This window comes from Neoarius graeffei, chromosome 15, assembly GCF_027579695.1.
Source record: "Neoarius graeffei isolate fNeoGra1 chromosome 15, fNeoGra1.pri, whole genome shotgun sequence".
Classification (NCBI taxonomy): domain Eukaryota; kingdom Metazoa; phylum Chordata; class Actinopteri; order Siluriformes; family Ariidae; genus Neoarius; species Neoarius graeffei.
In genome coordinates, this window is record NC_083583.1 from 11,190,742 (window position 1) to 11,209,454 (window position 18,713).

General features: G+C 40.2%; 1 protein-coding gene across 1 annotated transcript; it reads right to left on the bottom strand.

The window, feature by feature from the left end:
• Positions 1 to 4,353: 4,353 nt before the first annotated feature.
• On the bottom strand, positions 4,354 to 13,251 carry LOC132899787 (sulfotransferase 6B1-like). The gene is made up of 4 exons (XM_060941905.1): positions 13,123 to 13,251; positions 10,790 to 10,916; positions 10,596 to 10,690; positions 4,354 to 4,362 (listed from the first exon to the last, which is right to left on the bottom strand). The coding sequence occupies exons 1-4, from the start codon at positions 13,249 to 13,251 to the stop codon at positions 4,354 to 4,356; spliced, it is 360 nt and encodes a 119-aa protein (XP_060797888.1).
• Between the last annotated feature and the right edge of the window lie 5,462 nt (positions 13,252 to 18,713).

Sequence of the window (18,713 nt, forward strand, 5' to 3'; positions counted from 1 at the left end):
AATAATGTTGGCACATGTTTTTGTTGACAATAATTATTCCTTGATGAAGGATTTATTTTTCACTGAATATTTTTTTTCAATTAAAGGTTGGAGTTTTCTCTTTTTTTTTCAATGTGAGATGAAGCGACTTCATGAAAAATGTGAATACAATAGCTTACTAACTTCCCTTGCCTGTGCAGTGACATTAAAGGAATAATATCTTTTTTAAACAAATAGTATTTATTAAAACAAATAATTTTTGTTAGTTTGATTTTTTTTTCCGCTTGATTAGATTCTCATCTCATCTCATGTAGCCGCTTTATCCTGTCCTACAGGGTCGCAGGCAAGCTGGAGCCTATCCCAGCTGACTACGGACGAAAGGCGGGGTACACCCTGGACAAGTCGCCAGGTCATCACAGGGCTGACACATAGACACAGACAACCATTCACACTCACATTCACACCTACGCTCAATTTAGAGTCACCAGTTAACCTAACCTGCATGTCTTTGGACTGTGGGGGAAACCGGAGCACCCGGAGGAAACCCACGTGGACATGGGAAGAACATGCAAACTCTGTACAGAAAGGCCCTCGCCGGCCACGGGGCTCAAACCCAGGACCTTCTTACTGTGAGGCGACAGCGCCAACTACTACCGGTACACCACCGTGCTGCCCATTCCTGTTTGTATAGTACAAAATTTGATTTCACTTTGGAATGAAAAAAGTGAATTCTGCAAAGCGTTTTTAAACACTACTTGCACACACTTAATAGCTGATTCCCAGAGGATGACAAGTAAACCATGTGTTGGTGCGAAGAGTGAAAGCAGCCTTGTAGTTTTTCTTCTGTACCCTCAGGAATAAAGCTGTGCCAAATTGACTTTTTTTCAGTGTTTGTCTTTGAAGGCTGTAGCTCAGATGCCATCACGGCGTTTTATTGTGACTCATATGTACCAAATATTCAATCCTTAATTCTCAGATTATTATTCACCTAAAAGCACACTATTTTACAAACTACCATGAATTATTCAGTAAATATGCTGAAACCATAATGCAAATGTGTTTACATGAGTGAGGAATCAGCCTCACTGATAGGCTAGAACTTAATTTAAAAATCATAATTTTGAACACATGGTTAGTTTCAGATTTTTTAAGCACTTCAGTTCAGTCAGCATACTTGCCAACTTTTCAAAATTCTCATGGGGGAGAAAAGTGTGTGAACGACATTTTCAATTGGACGAGGGTATGATGCACGGTTGAAATGATAAAAACAGTGGATCCCAATTAATTGCAAACCATTTGAAATTTATACAATTAAAGAGTTTTTTGAATTGTTGATATTGTTCTATCAATTACTCGAGGTTATGGGATCCATGTATCAGGCATGAGAGCTCAGAGTGAAAAACCTGAAATAATACTCGTCTTGAATTTTAATATAATAACAATGAAAGGGAAGTCTTAAATCAGATTTTTAGCTGAAAAATCTCCTGCCTGAATATTGTATACATACAGAGACCCACAGAAAATAACAAGTGATGCTTTAGAAGAATGTTTATAATTTCTTAAAATAATCAAAGTGAATGAAAGTATTATTGGATTGCATCAAATGTGTTTTCCTTCTGTAAGCTCATGCAAAAATACAGAGAACTATAATATCATATATAAATTAAATTTTAATAAGATTTAACAAAAATAGTAACAACTCAATTAAATAAATACTGCACTGCCTTAGTACTACTAAAACGCATTGCTCTCACTAAACACTTTCCAACAGAATTTTTAAAAAGCACTAGAAATACTATCCAAATTCTATCGGAATGCATCAAAGGAATTTGCTCATTTGCAAACTTTGACTGAAAGTTTGCAAACAAAATGTAAAAATGGCACTATACTATCATACTACCATACTATCACAATATACTCCACAAAGAAATTCACTCGAATGCAAAATTTTAGTACGACCCAAATACACTCACTAGTAATCTTTCACTTAAAACCTCAAAACTCTATCAAAATCAATTACTTTCCAGATAATTCACTCATAAACTTTCACTTAAAACTTTCAAACATAAATTCAAAATAGCACGAAGACACTACCACATTATTCAAATACACTCATCAAACAAATTCTCTGTCATGCAAAATTTCACTAAACACTTTAGAACTTGTATAGTTTGTTTCTGAAATGGTATGGAAGACTAGTTTAATTTCACACTCAAATGTCCACATGGCCGTAGCCAGCTATGAGGCCCCCGAGGTCCGGACCTCTGTCATTTTTAAGAGCTGAAAATACATTTGTACGCTAAATATTCAACTGGATAAAAAAATAAAGAATAACATTAAAACGTCTCCGTAAAAAGTGCATTGTTAATTATGTTAAACGTTGATTCTGTCTTCTGTGTCTGTTTCGTGCGTGCGGCTCTGAGACCAAGAACACAAAAATGAATGAGTGCGTGACTCGGGGGAGGAACGCAGTGCAGTAGACACGTTTTTTTCATGGTAACCATCAGCGCACTTTCATGAAGCTGTTAAATTTACATTTTGTCCTCATTGCTTGGGCCAGATCAAACCATTAAACAAGCTTAAATGTGGCAGATCACAGAATCCAGGGACACATGTCGGCCTGGGGGCATTTTGAGTTATTGACAGATTCAGAAAGTACAGTTTCTAAGCTTTCCAATGATGCCTTCCATGTGGAGATCTGACAATATTTGAAGAATGTGTGGCCTTTTGAATGTGTATACTTCTTAAAACAGAAAAGGGAGAAAATCGCCCTCAAAGTTTTCCATCTCAGCTACTCTGGGTGTAGGGCGGGCACATAATGGTGCTCATTTGCATGACATTAAGGAAAGCCCTACCCTCTACTAGCTAGCACGATACTACTTTCATGTAAACAAAAATCACCACATCAATTTTCCTTCCATGCAAAGTATGCCCAACACAATTATGAAGTACAAAAATAAGTCCTAAAGTATACTTTAACGTTTTGTGGTTGAAAAATTACACCGTAAGAAAGAAAGATAGCACGATGATGACACAACTAACACAACACTAGTTTCATGTAAAGCCTCGGTCACAACTGGCCGTACTGTGCTCCTACAGCCGGTCTACATGCAAAAAACGCAAGAAACACACGGAGAGCGGGCATGAAACGCACGAGAGCGCGCATGTGAAAAGCACGAGAGCGCGCGTGTGATGTGCTGATTTTCGAGCCGCAGACCGGCCGCAGAGGTTCGTTGTCATGTCAAACAAACTCTACGGGCGCTTACATTTTTTCAGGTTGCAAGACAAACTTACGGCCAACGCGCGTCTTTCTCCGTGAACAAAAAAAACCCCACAGCGATTTGGGAAACGCCAAAAATCACACGGCCAAAAAATCGTACGTCCGGTTGTGACCTAGGCTTAACCAAACCACAACACTCTCCGTTACATGCAAAAATAACCACACAGCCTTAGATTAATAAACTTACCCCATCAGAAAGAGAAACGGCGCCTTGCACACACCAATGCCTCCGATGGAATGTAATCCTAGAACGGTCCGTATATCATCCGATCATTCAAGTATTCCATTCAATCTGGAAAACGAGGTTGCGTTTTTTTTTTTGCTAGAAATGGTGATCTCCGATGTAAATACCGAGTGTCTGTTTGCTTCGCGGTGTTTGCTCCTCTGCGCTCTGTTTAGTAACTCATTCCATAGTGAAATCACACGCCTGTATGCAGGTTAAGTAGCCATGCGCTCAACTTGGATCATGCAGCTGATTCGCGGAAAAAAAAAAACAAATGACTTAAATCATCATGTGAATGGCCCATATGGTAATTTACCCACACCCCCCAGCAGGCTACAGTCCTGACAAAAACGAGACAATTTGCAACAAAAAATGTATGCTTTTCCAACAAAACAATCTATTATCTGAAATACTGATTGCATTCTTCAATATCTCAACTTGCACATGATGGAAAAAAACAAAAATCACAAATTTCGAAAAAAAAAATGCTTCTTTTACGATTATCTCGGATTCGTTTCGGCCGACATGTGTCCCTGGATTCTGTGATCTGCCACAAATTATTCTCTCTCTCTCTCTCTCTCTCTCTCTCTCTCTCTCTATATATATATATATATATATATATATATATATATATATATATATATATATATATATATATAGTCAAGTCAAGTAGCTTTTATTTGTCCCAGCTTGGGCAATTGTTTTGCAGTAATAGTACACACGTACGCACAACACTCACGCTTCCACAAGACAATGTAAAGAAACACACAAAAGGTTAAAAATAATAAATAAGATTCAATGGAGGAGTGGGTGCATAGTGTAAAAATTAAAATAATAAAATAGATGCAGTGGGGAAATGAAAAGCCCACTGTTAAGATACCTAAAAAATGAGTACACAACTTGGCATATGGCTATCTGTGTTTCCTGGTAGAGTTTAGCAGCTGAACAGCAGAAGGTATAAAAGAGTGCTTGTACGTGTTGGTCCGGGCTAATGGATATTTAAAACGGGAGCCAGAAGGCAAAAGCTGAAATTCACTGTGCAGAGGATGGGTGTAATTATCCAAAATAGATTCAGCTTTCCTGATTACCTGCTCTTCATACAATGCAGTCATACTTTTCTGTTGAACACCAGTTACATTACTGCATACCTTAATGATCTTAGAAATGGCATTTTTGTTTTTCACATTGAGAAATGCATACCAACAGATAGCAGAGAAAGTAAGTATGGATTCAATAAAAGATCTATAAAACATGGTCATTAAAGACTTGTCAACATGAAACCTTGCCAGCTTCCTGAGACAGTATAAGCGCTGCTGCCCTTTCTTGCACAACATGTCTGTGTTACTGGTAAAAGTCAATTTGTCATCAATAATGGAACCCAGGTATTTGTATTGATGAACAATTTCAATGTCCTGCCAGTTACTCTTAGTTGTAGTTGGGTTGCAGATGATGTGTCTAAAATCAATACACATGTCCTTGGTCTTCCGCCTTCCGCGTAGAATCATACTGTACGTCATCCTCGCCGCCATATTGGATAGGTCAAAGCCTTAGGCTACATCCACATGACAACGGCAACGAGATGTTATGTAAAAATATATCGCGTCCAAATGGGCAACAATCAGTAAAATATCAGGTCCATATGGCAACGCAACGCTTGCTGAAAACGATGCAATACACATGCCACACCTCTAGGGGCGCTGTAAGACGGTCCCTTCGGAGACACCAGAACAATAGAAGAAGTAAGGACGCATGCACATAATCTATTATGCGCGAGACTTCATATTAGCCACAAAGTCAGAAAAATCTGTTCGTAAAATTACATTATAATGACCAAATACAATGAAAAGTATTTTTCCAGTCTCACCTGTGAAAGGTAATCCCATGTGATCTCGTTTGGACGGCAAACCTGTTGGTACAGTTAAACGCAGCTAATCTTTATTCTCCACTTTGACCTCTCCAAAATGGCGGCGAGGATGACATGATTCTACGCGGAAGGCGGCGTCTTTAATGATCCGGAATAAATTGAATGCTACACGTTGATGGATTAATTTGTTGTTTCTCACCTGTGAAAGGTAATCCCATATGATCTCGTTTGGACGGTAAACCTGTTGGTACAGTTAAACGCAGCACATGAATCTTTATTCTCCGCTTTGACCTATCCAATATGGCGACGAGGATGACGTATGATTCTACGCGGAAGGCGGCGTCTTTAATGGTCCGGAATAAATTGAATGATACACATTGATGGATTAATTTCTTCTACGCCCTTTTTGAGGAATGTATTGTAGGACTTAAACCCACATCTGAAGAGGTAAGATCGCTCCTTTTTTTTCCCTATTTTTGCTGGCGGGATTGACTCTGCCCTAAGGGCAGAGTCTCTCTCTCTCTCTCTCTCTCTCTCTCTCTCTCTCTCTCACTTTGCACCATTACACAATAAATATTCACAGTGAAAATATTTTGTAAGCGCGTTTCATGAACCAAGTTATAGGATTTGTTGACAACTCGCATCGAGTTCGTTACACTTCTACCCGGCGTGAAGCACTCACAGTCATGTGGTTGTGACGTCATCGTAAACAAATCCATTCTACTCATCCAGACGACTTCACAACGGCAACGTTGCCAGATCTTTCCACTCTGGAACCCGTTCTCAAAAAGATTGCGTTTTGGGCACCCAAAACGCCGGTGCCGTGTGGACGCCAGGCCTAAACGATAAGCAATTGTATCGGAGTCACCTGAATCCGTTGCCGTGTGGACAGGGCCTTAGACACATTTATGCTGCTTTTCCACTACAAACGCGGCTGAGCCGTGCCGTGCCGAGTCGAGCTGAGTCGAGCTGAGCGGGGCTGTTGGAGTTGCATTTCGACTACAACCGCGCTGAACCGTGCTGGCTGGAAGTGGGTGGACACATTGGGTGGAGTTAGCAAAAGTGGGTGGACGTCACGTGATGTCGTTAAGCAGCGCAAACAGTGACATCAGTGACAGTGGCGGAACAAGTCAGAGCAGGGCCGGGGGCGGGGCAAATGACCGGGCCCTTTATTAAAGCTTATCATAACATCATTTTAGGCTACAAAATGTCCGCAACTGCGGTGTTTACCAATTTCAACACTACCGGGTGCAACTATGTTATTTAGTACATCAAGTCCTTCAAACGAACATGTAACTCAGAAACAAAAAACATTAGGATACTGTACATGGCTCATAATAAAACATCAATAGCCTATACTGCGCACATTATTTGAAGGGCATACGAATGAGCGCTCAGAGGTTGCAACGGTGACAGGAAGAGTCAGAAATAAAAGGAGGGCGGTGCAAACCTCACTGAATGCACTGTGTTTACCAATTTCAACACTACGGGGTGCAACTATGTTATTTTGTACATTAAGTCCTTCAAACGAACATGTAACTCAGAAACAAAAAAACATTAGGCGACATACTGTACATGGCTCATAATAAAACATCAATAGCCTACTGCGCGCATTATTTGAAGGGCATACGACGAGCCTTGCGCTCCGCGAACTCATCCACGATGCTCTGTATGTCACTGATTCAGTGATCTTTTAAGCAGTAGTCTCACGACCCAAATAGTAAACAATAAACATGGAGGACATGGAGTCGTTAGTGTTGCTGGTCTTGGTGCTGTGGCTTGTTGTCACCGACAACGCCAACAGATACTGGCAAGAGCGTATAGATGAGGCGAGGCGCATAAGGCTTCAGAAATTCTCGTAATTCGTAATTATTCTTCTTCCGGGTTTGCGGTGTTTACAGATCCCAGCGCGCTCGCGGGGCGTGTGTGGGCATGTGAGGACACGCCTCCTCACCAATCAGTGCACAGGGGAGTGTCTGTTCACGCCCCCAACCTCACTCGGCACGGTTTGGCTCGCTTCAGCCCCACTCCAAAACGGTGCGAGTTTTAGGGGCTAAGCAGGGCTGAAACGAGCTGAGTCGTGCTGGTTTTTGGTAGTCGAAACGCGAGCCGTGTCGGGCTGAAGTGAGCTGAAGCGAGCTGAAGTGAGCTGAAAAAGGGTAGTGGAAAAGGGCCATTAGTTCCAACATAGCTTCCTGACACCAATTAACAAAATAGTCCATGATAGGGCCATGTGTTGTTTCATTGTCCTCCAGCAGGCTCACAATGACTGTGTCGTCCGCAAACTTAACAATGTGGCGATTGTCAGTCTCAGAATGACAGTCGTCAGTGTAGAGAATGTATAAAAGAGGAGATAAAACGCAGCCTTGAGGAGAGCCTGTAGATGTAAAGGATAATCCAGATTGGTGACCATTTACTCTCACATGAGTCGTTATGGTCACATGGGACATTCACATGTTCACATTTTAGAATAGAATGTGTTTTTATTCCTCATTCTCACATTCACACAGAAGTAGCCAACATGACTTCACCACTGAAGTGTGAAGTGTGTGAAATGTGACCCCCTCACCCCACACACTGTCACTAACAGCCTCATTACCATAACAAAATGAGTGATTAGTGTATTGGGGAAAAGCGGTCGGACCAAATGGCCCCTATGTGGGTCTTCTAGGTAGACAGAAAAATGCTGGGACTGCTAGTGAGGAAATCCAGAATCCAGCCAGAAATGCTGGGGTCCAGTTGGAAGTTATGTATGAGCTTCTGCACCAGCAGATGGGGCTGTATGGTGTTAAAGGCTGATGAAAAGTCTACAAACATTGTCCTGACATGGGTCTTTGAGCCCTCAAGGTGTTTAAGAATGAGGTTCAGCAGGATTATGGTTGCATCCTGGACACCCCTGATGGTTCGGTATGCAAATTGTAGGGGGTCAAGCAGGTGGTTTGTCTTTACAATAATGTTCTTTATACACACACACACACACACACACACACACACACACACACATATATATATATATATATATATATATATATATATATATATATATATATTCATTCTCGATATATATATCAAGAAGGTCCAGCTCGAACCCGGACCTTCTTGATATATACACACACTCAATGTGCGTGCACTACTTGACAAAGAATTTCCCAACAGGTGGATTGGATGTCGGGGAGCCGTTGACTGACCATCACATTTGCTGGATCTCACCCCTATGGACTTCTTTTTCTGAGGATGTGTTAAAGACAGGGTTTTTGCATGCAAGCCACATTCTGTTGATGCCATGATTCAGTTCATACGGGAGGCTTGCCAGGAAATTGATGCTGATAAAGACCATTGTGCCAGAGTGTGCATGGGTATCCATGCTAGTGGAGTGTGTGGATGACGGGGCAAACAGTTTGAACATTTGAGGGATTAAAACATTTATTATTTATGTTATTATTGATATGTTTGTATAATCAATAAGAAAACATTTTGTACGAATGTTTTATTTTTCATTACTGTATATCTACTTTTGCAGCCCCCTGTATATAGTGTCTTGCAAAAGTATTGATCCCCCTTGGTGTTTGTCCTGTTTTGTTGCATTACAAGCTGGAATTAAAATGGATTTTTGGGGGGTTAGCACCATTTGATTTACACAACATGCCTGCCACTTTAAAGGTGCAAATTGTTGTTTTATTGTGACACAAACAATAATTAACTCTTTACCCCTTAATGACAACATAATATAACGACCCTGTGTATATCCCATAATGACGACATATGATGCCTTGTCTAAAACCTTGTCAAAACCTTGCCTTGACTTTTTTTTCTTGTAAATATGTTCTAAGCGTGAACAGTATATACTTGCCACCAAGGGTGGCCGTAGCAACTGCTTTTAAGGGGTAAAGATTTAAGATGAAAAAACAGAAATGTGAAGTGCGTATAGGTACACCCCCCACAGGTTGCATTGGTGTACAGCAATCTTCAAGTTATGCCACAGATTCTCAATTGGCTTGAGGTCTGGGATTTGATTAGGCCATTCCAAGACATTTAAATATTTCCCTTTAAACCACTCCAGTGCAGCTTTAGCAGTATGTTTAGGGTAATTGTCCTCCTGGAACGTGAACCTTCATCCCAGTCTCAAACCTCTGGCCGACTCAAACAGGTTTTCCTCCAGAACTGCCCTGTATTTCATGCCATCCATCTTTCCTTCAGTCCTGACCAGCTTTCCTGTCCCTGCAGATGAAAAATATCCCCACATCATGATGCTGCCACTACCATGCTCCACTGTAGGAATGGTGTTCTCAGGGTGTTGGGTTTGTGCCACACATGGCATTTCCCATGATGGTGAAAAAGATCAATTTTTGTCTCATTTGACCAGATAATCTTATTCTATGTGTTTGGGGAGTCTGCCACATGCTGTTGGGCAAACTCCAAACATGTTTTTTAAAGAAATGACTTTTTTCTGGCCACTCTTCTGTAAAGCCCCACTCTGTGGAGTGTACGGCTTAAAATGGTCCTATGGACAGATACTCCCATCTCCGCTGTGGATCTTTGCAGCTCCTTCAGTGTTCTCTTTGGTGCCTTTGTTGCATCTCTGATTAATGCCCTCCTTGCCTGGTCTGTGAGTTTTGGTGGGTGGTCTTCTCTTGTCAGGTTTGTAGTGGTGCCATATTCTTTCCATTTTGCTATAATGGATTTAATGGTGCTCTGTGGGATATTCAAAGTTTGGGATATTTTTTATAACCCAACCCTGATCTATACTTCTCCACAACTTTGTCTCTGACCTGTTTGGAGGCTCCTTGGTTTTCATGTTGCTTACTTAGTAGTGTTGCAGAGTCAGGGTCCTTCCAGAACAGGTTGATTTACACAGACATCATGTGATAGATCATGTGACACTTTGATTGCACACAGGTGGATCTTAATCAACTAATTATGTGACCTATGAAGTCAGTCTGTTGGACCAGCTCTTATTTAGGGGTTTCATATGAAATGGGGATGAATACCTATGCACACTCCAGATTTCTGTTTTTTCATATTAATTATCGTTTGTGTCACAATAAAACAACAATTTTCACCTTTAAAATTTATAGGCATGTTATGTAAAACAAATGGTGCCAACCCTCTAAAAATCCATTTTAATTCCAGGTTGTGACGTGACAAAACAGGACAAACACCAAGGGGATGAATACTTTTGCAAAACAGTGTGTGTGTGTGTGTGTGTGTGTGTGTGTGTGTGTGTGTGTGTGTGTTATATTTCTTTTTACCTCTTTCAGTTCCTCATAGGTCGCAATCAACACGTTAGGGTTGTCCATTTGTTTGTCCCAGGCCACAGCGTGGTCAAAATATGAACCCCAGCCCACTGCATGTGAAAATCAGGTTGGTGCAAGATGTCTATCCTCAGCAATCTTTAAAAAATTAAACATGATTGAACTCAGGAGTTCAAGATTATTCACCTTACCTTCACCGGACATGAAATCAGAGAAAAATTTGTCCCAGGACTCGGCTTTGGGCAGCACTGGGTTGTTGTTCATGAAATGGTAATAAGAGACAGCAGTGTCTTTGGGGTTTCGAAATATCACCAACATCTGAAAGCAAACAATATTTTGAAGGTGAATGTGAAGACAAGACAAAATCCAAGACACATTTCCCAAGTCCCAGACTCATACTTGCCAACCCTCCCAATTTCGGCGGGAGGCTCCTGATTTTAGCCTCCGTCTCCTGCCTCCCGATCGTATTTGTTAAAAACTGGATAATCTCCCGATTTTGGGAAATCCATACCACCAAGTTAAAAATACTCCTGATTATGTCCAATCAGAATCGTATGAGAAACACTGCTGACGCCAACTGACTTTTAACCAATCAACGAACAGAACGACAGTCACTTCTGTCATGTAGGATTCACCCAGGCTGTCCGACATTTTTTACAAGCATTCATTCATCATGGCCACTAAACTAAATACCAAATGGCAAAAATATGAATGCAAATACCAGGTTGCATGGGAGAATGAATTTCCATGGATAAGTAAATGTTCAACCAGCCAGTTACACATTTTAAGGTAAAGATACCTTAAATCAGAATATAATGGACATTCAGGGCCATAGCCAGCATTTTAAAATCACCGAGGTCCGTGATGCGTGTGCAAAGCACGCGCCAAAAAATTTTCGACATATTTAAATGAGAGGGGTGAATTACATGTCACACAAGAGATCTATTCCTGAAATTACTTTTAATGATGTTTGAACTGAATATCATCAGTTTTGAAAAAATAAATCATGTATGTGGCAAGAGTAAGAATAATTTAAGCTTGTTTAATGGTTTGATCTGGCCCAAGCAATGAGGACAAAACTGCGCTGCTTTGAAAATGTAAATTTAACAGCTTCATGAAAGTGTGCTGATGGTTACCATGAAAAAAAACATGTCTACTGCACTGCGTTCCTCCCCCGAGTCACGCACTCATTCATTTTTGTGTTCTTGGTTTCAGAGCCGCATGCACGAAACAGACACAGAAGACAGAATCAACGTTTAACATAATTAACAATGCACTTTTTACGGAGATGTTTTAATGTTATTCTTTATGTTTTTTATCCAGTTGAATATTTAGCGTACAAATGTATTTTCAGCTCTTAAAAATGACAGAGGTCCGGACCTCGGGGGCCTCATAGCTGGCTACGGCCATGTGGACATTTGAGTGTGAAATTAAACTAGTCTTCCATACCATTTCAGAAACAAACTATACAACTTCTAAAGTGTTTAGTGAAATTTTGCATGACAGAGAATTTGTTTGATGAGTGTATTTGAATAATGTGGTAGTGTCTTCGCGCTATTTTGAATTTATGTTTGAAAGTTTTAAGTTAAAGTTTACGAGTGAATTATCTGGAAAGTGATTGATTTTGATAGAGTTTTGAGGTTTTAAGTGAAAGATTACTAGTGAGTGTATTTTGGTAGTACTAAAATTTTGCATTCGAGTGAATTTCTTTGTGGAGTATATTGTGATAGTATGGTAGTATTTATAGAGCCATTTTCCATTTTGTTTGCAAACTTTCAGTCAAAGTTTGCAAATGAGCAAATTCCTTTGATGCATTCCGATAGAATTTGGATAGTGTTTCTAGTGCTTTTTAAAAATTCTGTTGGAAAGTGTTTAGTGAGAACAATGCATTTTAGTAGTACTAAGACAGTGTAGTATTTATTTAATTGAGTTGTTACTATTTTGGTTAAATCTTATTAAAATTTAATTTACACTACCGTTCAAAAGTTTGGGGTCACCCAGACAATTTTGTGTTTTCCATGACAAGTCACACTTTTATTTACCACCATAAGTTGTAAAATGAATAGAAAATATAGTCAAGACATTTTTCTGGCCATTTTGAGCATTTAATCGACCCCACAAATGTGATGCTCCAGAAACTCAATCTGCTCAAAGGAAGGTCAGTTTTATAGCTTCTCTAAAGAGCTAAACTGTTTTCAGCTGTGCTAACATGATTGTACAAGGGTTTTCTAATCATCCATTAGCCTTCTGAGGCAATGAGCAAACACATTGTACCATTAGAACACTGGAGTGAGAGTTGCTGGAAATTGGCCTGTATACACCTATGTAGATATTGCACCAAAAACCAGACATTTGCAGCTAGAATAGTCATTTACCACATTAGGAATGTATATTTCTGATTAGATTAAAGTGATCTTCATTGAAAAGAACAGTGCTTTTCTTTCAAAAATAAGGACATTTCAAAGTGACCCCAAACTTTTGAATGGTAGTGTATATTAAAAAAAAAAAATCTCACTCAATGTACACTGCAATCATAACAACTGATCTGGGAGTAGAGGATCCCATTTCTCCTATAAATCTTCTCCTCATCCTTCATATTCATGCCCTGCTCCATCTTGGACTTTGCACTTGATTCAAAAGTCTGACCAGACATCTTGTTCCTGCTGCTGAAGGCTCGGTGTCTCTTCTACTGCTGGCTGAAGACTGGTGTGAGAGGACTGTGTGTGTGTGTGTGTGTGTGTGTGTGTGTGTGTTTTGTGGGGCTTGCGTCAGAAGGTGTTTCAGGACTTTTGTTATTTATTCACTGAGCTTTGATTGATAACCATGACTACATGGATTTCAGTACATTAAGTAATACAGTATGAATTATTAGGGGTACAAGCAACTTAAAAATAATAATAAATATGTAGCATTATTTCAAGACTGTCATTAACCTTCATTAACATAAGTAAAATGTGAACTCATTATATTAAAGGAATACTACAGTGTTTTTCATCGTAATCTCTTTGTACAGTCATGTGAAAAAATAAATACATCCCATGGAAATTGTAGACATTTCTCAAAATATTTAAACAAGCACTCTCTTTGAAACAGTGCCTACAAATAAAGGTAATATACTCCAACAAATGACACATAAAATTGACATTCTGTAGTCATTTTCATAATTTAATTTAAAAAAATATATCAGTCAAAAATAAATAAATAAGGTGGTGTCATCATGCCAAGATATAAAGAGCTCTCTAAGGCCCTCAGAGAAAGGTTGTGGATGCCTGTGAATCTGGCAAGAGATTTAAAAATATCTCTAAATTATGAGAAATAAATCATTTCACTGTAAGCAAAATCATCTACAAGTGGCGTAGATTTCAAACAACTTCCAATTTGTCCAGGACTGTCCACCCCGCAAATTTAGCCCAAGAACAGACTATTTGATGCTAAAAGAAGTTTCCAAGAACCCCAAAATTTAATCACTGGTAACTCTTGCAATTGTTCATATGAAAGTGCATACATCTACAGTCAGAAAGAGATTAGACAAATTTGACCTGCTTGGGAGGCATGCCAGGAAAAAGCCTTTGCTGTCCAAAAGGAACATGAAAGCAAGACTAGAGCTTGTCAGTGAACATATAGGCAAAGACCGGGCCTTTTGGAATAATGAGCTCTGGACAGACGACTCAAAGGTAGAGTTGTGTGGCCACATCCTGAATGTGAAGGTGGAACACGTCATGGATGAGACACCAGTCCATCACAGAATAACACACACGCACACACACACATTGTCATGGAATTTGTGCATTTAGCTCCTAAAGCTCCTAAAGTTTTTTTTTTTTCTCCGTGCTCTCACGGAAGGCGGTCGCATTTCTTTGCTCTCCTCTCCTCTCCTTTTTTTCCTGCTTGTGCTCTTTGTTTCGTCTCGTCTGCCTATACTTTTTTTTGAGAGACTCTCTCCGCATTGAATTTCTAAACTAAAAAAGCATGGATTTGATAAACTGGTCTCCTAACAAAATTGACACAGTTTTCTCGACGTGAAGCCTGGGTTCGGGGGAACCCACCTGTCCTGCCAGAACGTCTGTGGAGGACATTGAAGATATCTACCTATTCGGAACCATGATTACCGGACTTTTGCTGATTGGATTAGGCATTGCCCTGGTATATCGAGGAAATCAGACAACGGTGACAGCTGTTCAAAGCCCCACAAAGCTGCCCGATATGATTGAAGTGGTGGGCAAAGCTGTCGGCACTCAGACTGTGGCAGAACTTGAACCACAACATGGTTGTCATCTTGGAGATGCTTTCGGCTTTGCAAAGAATAAGTATTTCGGAGACCAAATGGAATTGAATTGAACAGAATGGACGAAATGGACAGATATGGACGAGTGGTGTGGACGTGTAAAGACTGCGTCTGTTCAAAAGACCAAACAATATCTTATCAACATTCGGCTCCCTGAACAGCACCGGCCTCGATCAAGGCCATTGCTGGGGCAACATTTCCCCCAGAAGGTCACTGCTGGGAGACACTCTCGCATTCTTTGCATTCCTTCCCCAATTTTCCGTGGTCGCCGTTTTTCACCCCCAGTGTGACAAGCGGGTGCGTTGACCAGCGCCCTCATGGCTGCAGGAGCAGACGGCTGCTTGCTTGCGCTGGGTTACCTCTACCTCCTCCCCTCCCTTCCTCAAGTCCCGTGTTTTAAAATGTCCTTGTGTTATTGTGTGCTTGTGCGGAGGTTTTTAAATGCTCTCACACTGTACTCCTGATAGGAGCATAGTGGGGGGTGTTCTTTTTTTCCTCATCTTTCTTCATGTTACTACTGTGTTTCTTTTTCTTTTATCCCTGTCTTCCTGTCCTGTTCCCCCTCTGTAAGGACAGGTTGATGGTCAATTTCACTGGTAACAGTGATAATAAAGGGTTCATTCATTCATTAAAGTAGGAAGAAAGACAGGAGAAAAGAGAAGCCAAGAAGTGTAGCAGAAAGCGTCGCTGAAACAGAAGAAGGGCTCTTAGGAGACTTTGTGAAGACAACCAATGGAAACTTGTGTGGTTTTATTTTTAACAAGGTTTTTAATTTATTTATTTATTTATTTATTTATTTTTCCCTGAGAAAAAAGTAACAGGGTTGGGTTCTTAACTTAGTATTTGCAAATACACACCATCACTGGTAGTTTTTTTTTTTTTTGGGGGGGGGGGGAGTGAATAATATGCACTCACCGACCTTGATTAGGAACCCCATACACCTGCTGTTTTATGCAGTTATCTAATCAGCAGCACAATGCATAAAATCATGCAGATACAAATCAAGAGCTTCAATTAATGTTCACTTCAAACATCAAAATGGAAAAATTGTACAGAAGGGTACAGGAGGAGCTGTCAAGGAACAGAAAGAGATTTGATCATCTTTTGTAACCTCTGGCACAGAGTCTCAGGGAAGTTGTTGAACTTGATGTTAAAGTTACACATTTGTGTGATTTCTTTCTTCTTCGTCCAGCTGCTCCCATTAATTACATAACATTACAGACGATGCTCTTATCCAGATACACACCCAACAACACACGCAGAGTAGCCTGGGGAGCAGTTGGGGGTTGGGTGCCTTGCTCAAGGGCACTTCAGCCATTCCTGCTGGTCTAGAGAATTGAACCAGCAACCTTTTGATCCCAAAGCCGCTTCCCTGGCTTAAGGGTTGCTACAGTGGATCATCCTGATCCACATATTTGATTTGGCATTGGTTTTACACCGGATGCCCTTCCTGATGCAACCCTCCCTAATCTATCCGGGCTTGGTACCGGTGTGATGCGAATTCAAAATTACAGCCATTACACTGGAAGAATACAAGTGTCTGGGTCAATAACATCAAAACTGCTCTTGTAAAACTTAGTTGACTTTCCTACACTAAAGCAATATAATACAAAACAAAGGTCAAGTCACCCTTTCCTGAAGGGCTTGGCGTATTCATAGGCCATGCGTCTTCACTGGGAATATTGCCATTGCCACAAATTCTTTTAATCTTTACCTTTAATCACATTAATTGCCTTTAGTCATACTAATTATAGCAGTGGGGTTTTTGATTTGGCTTTTTTTTTTTTTTTACACCGGATGCCCTTCATGACACAACCCTCCCCGGTCTATTCGGACTTGGGATGGGACTAAGTATGCACTGGCTTATGCAACCCCAATAGCTGGGTATTTTACCGAATCTGCATGTCTTTGCATGTCTCAGAAAAGATTAATTTTGCACATTCAGAGCTCCATATGCAAACAAAATTGAAAACATCTACTGATGTACTTTAACAGCTGTGCCTAGACTTTAAGGGAATTTGGATTGAACAAAGTTTTATTGTCCTTTTTGTGTGACAGGGAAATGTGTTGAAATTCTTGTTTGTGGTAATCATGTGAAAAAGTAAGTACAGAACATTAACTGAAGCTCTTGATTTGTATCTGTGTGATTTGATGCATTATGCTGCTGTCAAGGGATTGGCCGTTTAGAGAACTGCATAAAACAGCAGGTGTATGTTTGGGTGTTCCTAATAAAGTGGCCAGTGAGTGAATATCGATATACTATTAAGTACAACCCCAAATCAGAAAAATTGGGATGGTATGCTGAAATTGAAATTAAAACTGAAAACAATAATTTGTAAATACTATTTGACCTGTATTACACTCAAAACAATACAACAGCACATTATTTGATGTTTTACTTCGTGAATTTTATTGTTTTTTCAAAATAAACACTTATTTCAATTTTGTTTCTTGCAACATCTCATCTCATCATCTCATCTCATCTCATTATCTCTAGCTGCTTTATCCTTCTACAGGGTCGCAGGCAAGCTGGAGCCTATCCCAGCTGACTACGGGCGAAAGGCGGGGTACACCCTGGACAAGTCGCCAGGTCATCACAGGGCTGACACATAGACACAGACAACCATTCACACTCACATTCACACCTACGCTCAATTTAGAGTCACCAGTTAACCTAACCTGCATGTCTTTGGACTGTGGGGGAAACCGGAGCACCCGGAGGAAACCCACGCGGACACGGGAAGAACATGCAAACTCCACACAGAAAGGCCCTCGCCAGCCCCGGGGCTCGAACCCAGGACCTTCTTGCTGTGAGGTGACAGCGCTAACCACTACACCACCGTGCCGCCCTTCTTGCAACATATTTAAAAAAAAAATGTTGGGACAGTAAAGCACTTACCGTACCAATTTATAATGTTGCTGTTCCTTTTCATAACACTTAAAAGATTTTGATAAACAAATTTTGATGAAATTTGGAGGACAGGTGAGCCATTGGCCAAGGAAAAATTGATTAGATTTTGATGCAAATCTGGACCTATATGTGGATCCAGGACCCAGATATGTATGCGGATCCATGTTTTTTTTTTTTTTCCGTTTTGTTTTTTGCCCGTTCCCAACGTAACTCAAAAAGTAGTGAACAGATTTTGATGAAAATTTGATGAAAGATGTGCCATGGGCCAATAAACAATTGATTAGCTTTTGATGCAACTCTGAATATGTAGCTTGGTGATGGTATGCCCTCTATCGAGTGCCCTTCTAGTTGTGGTATGTGGTATATTGTGAAGCAATCAGGACTGTGTGACTTATTCAAATGAGAATCAGGAGCATGAAAAAGGGTAAGAAATTAGTAAAGACCTTACTCTAAAAAAGTGTGATCTGTATGCATAATGTGATTACTTTGGTATGTAAAAAATACTGTACAAATGTGAATAGCATCAATACAAAGTGCCCATTCCGCTCTTTCTTGTGATACAGGTTTCATATCTATAGCATGATCAGTTCATGAGTCAGTCAAACCAGTATGAGGTGTAGAGATGGAGGCAGAGCTCTATGCAGATTGTAACTATAATTAAATTTGATGTAAAGTCAAAATTGTTTTGCTCAATAACACTTTGTTGCATAGAAAGCATCACTGGAAATATCAAATCATGCTCTTTCATGTGATATGTGCACCAACTGGCTGAGATTAATACTTCAGAGAAGAAGGAATGTGAAATTTTACATGTAGGGCATGTAGTTTTCATGTGTTATGTATTCTTTACATGATGTTGTCATGGCTGCATTTCTGACAGATGTTATATGTGGAAAGACATTGCACTTCTATAAATTAT

Excerpts from the sequence above, each read along its gene's own strand:
- LOC132899787 (XM_060941905.1), bottom strand. The coding sequence starts at position 13,251 with ATGTCTGGTCAGACTTTTGAATCAAGTGCAAAGTCCAAGATGGAGCAG. Across the intron at positions 10,917-13,122 it reads TCAGTTGTTATGATTGCAGT|ATGTTGGTGATATTTCGAAA; the intron begins GTACATTGAGTG and ends GTTTGCTTTCAG. Across the intron at positions 10,691-10,789 it reads TGATTTCATGTCCGGTGAAG|TGGGCTGGGGTTCATATTTT; the intron begins GTAAGGTGAATA and ends TTTCACATGCAG.